Source organism: Condylura cristata, unplaced genomic scaffold (genome assembly GCF_000260355.1).
Source record: "Condylura cristata isolate star-nosed mole 26May11 unplaced genomic scaffold, ConCri1.0 scaffold00042, whole genome shotgun sequence".
In the NCBI taxonomy this organism is placed as follows: Eukaryota; Metazoa; Chordata; class Mammalia; order Eulipotyphla; family Talpidae; genus Condylura; species Condylura cristata.
Genome location: NW_004567143.1, coordinates 6,192,579 through 6,195,557, shown reverse-complemented (window position 1 = coordinate 6,195,557; position 2,979 = coordinate 6,192,579). Strand labels below are relative to the sequence as shown.

General features: G+C 68.7%; 1 protein-coding gene across 1 annotated transcript in view; it reads left to right on the top strand.

The window, feature by feature from the left end:
* The window catches only part of NCAPG2 (non-SMC condensin II complex, subunit G2), a 39,585-nt gene that overhangs the window by 3,258 nt on the left and 33,348 nt on the right, over window positions 1-2,979 (top strand). The window contains 3 exon segments of the mRNA XM_004695952.2: window positions 85-179; window positions 662-731; window positions 2,306-2,392. Of these exon segments, the coding sequence (XP_004696009.2) occupies window positions 85-179; window positions 662-731; window positions 2,306-2,392 (252 nt within the window).

Below are 2,979 nucleotides of genomic sequence, written 5' to 3'. Positions count from 1 at the left end.
GGGACGTGGCGCGGCGCCCGAGCCGTGTCGGAGGCGGCTCGTGCCGGCTGGCGCGTTCACTGCGTCCTGCATCTGCACTGACAGGGGAGGAGGTTTCTCAGCTCGCTCTTCAGTTGGAATGTAAATTTCATCAAGATGATCCACGGCACCATCAAGAACCAGCTGCAGGGGCTGCAGAAGTAAGTCCGAAGGCGCCGGGCGCCGGCCGCTTCCCCTCCGGGAGCCCCGGCTGCAGCGGTGCTCCCCTCTGAGCAGCGCGCCCGTCGCGGGCTGACCCTCGGCCTGCACGGGGTCGCCGCTGCCCCGGCGCTGTGGGCAGCCGCACAGAGGGTGCCCGCCCCGAGCCTGGAGATGCCGCCTCGGCGGGAGCGGGGCTGCCTCGACCCGGCCTCCTTTGTCTCTGTTGCGGGACGTTTGGGCTGAAAAAGCCGATTCTGGACTCCGGTTGCGAAGTCCCCTCCCAGTGCCACCCGCTCCCGTGCCGGAGGGGATCAGTAGCTGGCGAGTGCAGACTCCACGGTGGGAGGCGTTCACATCCCAACGGTCCGTACCCAGGGTCCGCCTCGGCCGTGCTCGCATCCACAGGAAGTCGTGCAGTCCGGGGCCCCTGGCTAGCGGGCGGGGCCGGCGCCCGAGCACAGCCCGGCCTTTCTCCTCGTAGGTCTCTGATGGGGCACATCGCAGAAATCTACTTCAGAGCTTGGAAAAAGGCTTCAGGGGACATATTGGAGGTAATTGCCCACTTTTCCATGTTGGCTTTCAGCAGTAGCACGCTCTCCTCACAAGCCAGTAGTCACAGCGTCACTTAGACCGGGCCGGGGATGTGAGGGACGTTCTGGAACCAGCACAGCCCGGGCGCCCCGGGACGTGCAGCCTGAGCGAGGTTCCGGTGGCGTGGGGTGTAACCCGAATTGAGCTGTGTCGTAAACGCAGGAAAGACCCAGCCTAGGAGGTGTGGGGGTGGGGTCAGAGCGCCGGGAGTGGTTCTGGGGAGCACACAGGTGTGGGGGTGGGCCATTCGGGCAGCACCCACACATCACTAAGGCGGCTCGTCCCCCTCGCCTGCTTCTGGCGCAGCCTGGGGGCCGTGGCGTGAGCCTGGCCGGGGCCTGTGGGCGCCTGGGCGCCGCTGGGAGGAGTCGGCGCCGAGTCTTCCTCAGAGCCGGTCTCGGCGTCCCCCGCCCTGAGGCCTTCAGCCAGAGGGGGCTTCGGCCTCCCTCCCTGCCCTCCTGCCTCGTCCCTCTGGGCAGCGCCGGGCTGGACAGAGCTGGAGTGGCCCGAGGACCAGGCCCCGCGGACGCTGGCGACGAAGCGCGTTTGCCTCGCGCTTGGGGGTGTTTCCCCTCCTTGTGCTCTGGCCTGGCCGCCGTCTCGTTTTCCACAAACGCCTTTCCGAGATGGAGACACTGCCCGTGCTTTGTGAGGGACGCCGCGGGGGAGACCTGTGCACAGAAAGTGTCTCCCTCCCCAGCAGCGGTTTAAAAGTGGAGTTTACGATTGGGAAGTTATTTAGTGCCACGCCTGTGCCCGCAATGTGTGCTTCTCGTGTCCTGCCTCCCTCCGAGCTCCTAAAGCAAATTGCAGGCTGGGATCCCGCCTCCAGTGTGCCAGGCGCCGGCGACACAGCCCGCGCACTGCTGCTGTTGCCTGGGCCCACGGGGTGCCGTGGCTGCAGCCTCGGTCGGGGCGTCTGCGGCACTTCCGGACTCGCGCCCAGGAGGCTCCAGGGCGTTTGCTTGTTTTGCTTGGGCTCTCAGTGCCCTGCCCCTTCCTCCTCTTTGTTTTTAAACCCTGAAAGCACCTGTCATCGGCCCGTGGCGTGTCCCCTGGGGCTCGGCGGGCCCGGCCGGGTGTGCCGGCGTCCACGGCCGGCCTGGCGCTCGTGCGGGAGGCCCAGGGAGGCCGGGCTTTCCGGGTGGTGGGGCGCGGTTGCCGCCCCGTGCTCCCGCGGTCCGAGGAGCGCTGTGCGCGCCCAGGTGCAAGCAGGGCATTGGGAGAGACCCCGGCTCCGTCCCGCACGCGCCTCCCCGGGCTGCCCGGGAGACGAGGCTGCACTTGGCACCGAATCTGGGCCCGGCCGAGCACTTGTGGGACGTCACGCTGTGGAAGGGCTGCGGTTATCCCAGTCAGGGTGGCTGGGGGTCCCAGGCCTCGGACAGCCTCTGGCGTCACCTGCCCTGCGGTCAGCAAGTGGTGCTTCGTCGTGTCCAGGCCGTGTGTCAGCGCCGAGGGGCTCCGGCGGGGTGTGGGCGCGGGGCCCCGGCAGCCTCCTGGCCGCTCGCGCCTCTCTCTGCTGTTCTTGCAGGCCATCGAGAGCACCTGCCTGCAGGACCTCATGTTCCACGGGATCTACCTGCGGCGGCAGTCCCCGGTGCACGCCAAAGTGCGGGAGGTGAGCGGCGCCGGCCAGCCTGCCCCGGCCCCCAGCCCCCGGCCGCCCCCGCTGCCCTGCGCTCCCCTTGCGGCTGAGCAGCCTGCACCTCCCCCTGGGGGCCCAGAGCCAGGCTGGCGCGCCCGACTTCTGCTTTAATGTGCTCGTTTCTTTTAAAGATGCATTTATTTGTGCACACGGAACTGGGGTACAGGCCCGAGGTGCGGGGCGCGAGAGGTCTCCCCAGAGACAGTGTGGGGAGGGAACGGGCAGATGGACAGAGCCCACCGCTGGGGGCAGCGGGAGGCAGGAGGCTGCCGCGCCCTGGGGCCCCCTCCGGGCGGGGGTGGACTCGCGCTGCGGCGGCCCTGGCAGCTTCTCCCCCCTGCGCCCCCGGGAAGGCCCTTGGTGAGCTTCTTCGTGACTGGAGACCACCGACCGCACTCCTCGAAAGGGCGGCTGGCGTGGCCCTGAGGTCCCGGTGCAGACCTGTGGTGTGGGTCGCCAGGGCCCCGCTGGCCCCAGCCTGGCTGCAGCGTGTGCACACAGCAAACTAGACCGATGTCGCTTGGCACAGACACCGAGCCAGCCGCCCGGCCTTGCTGCGG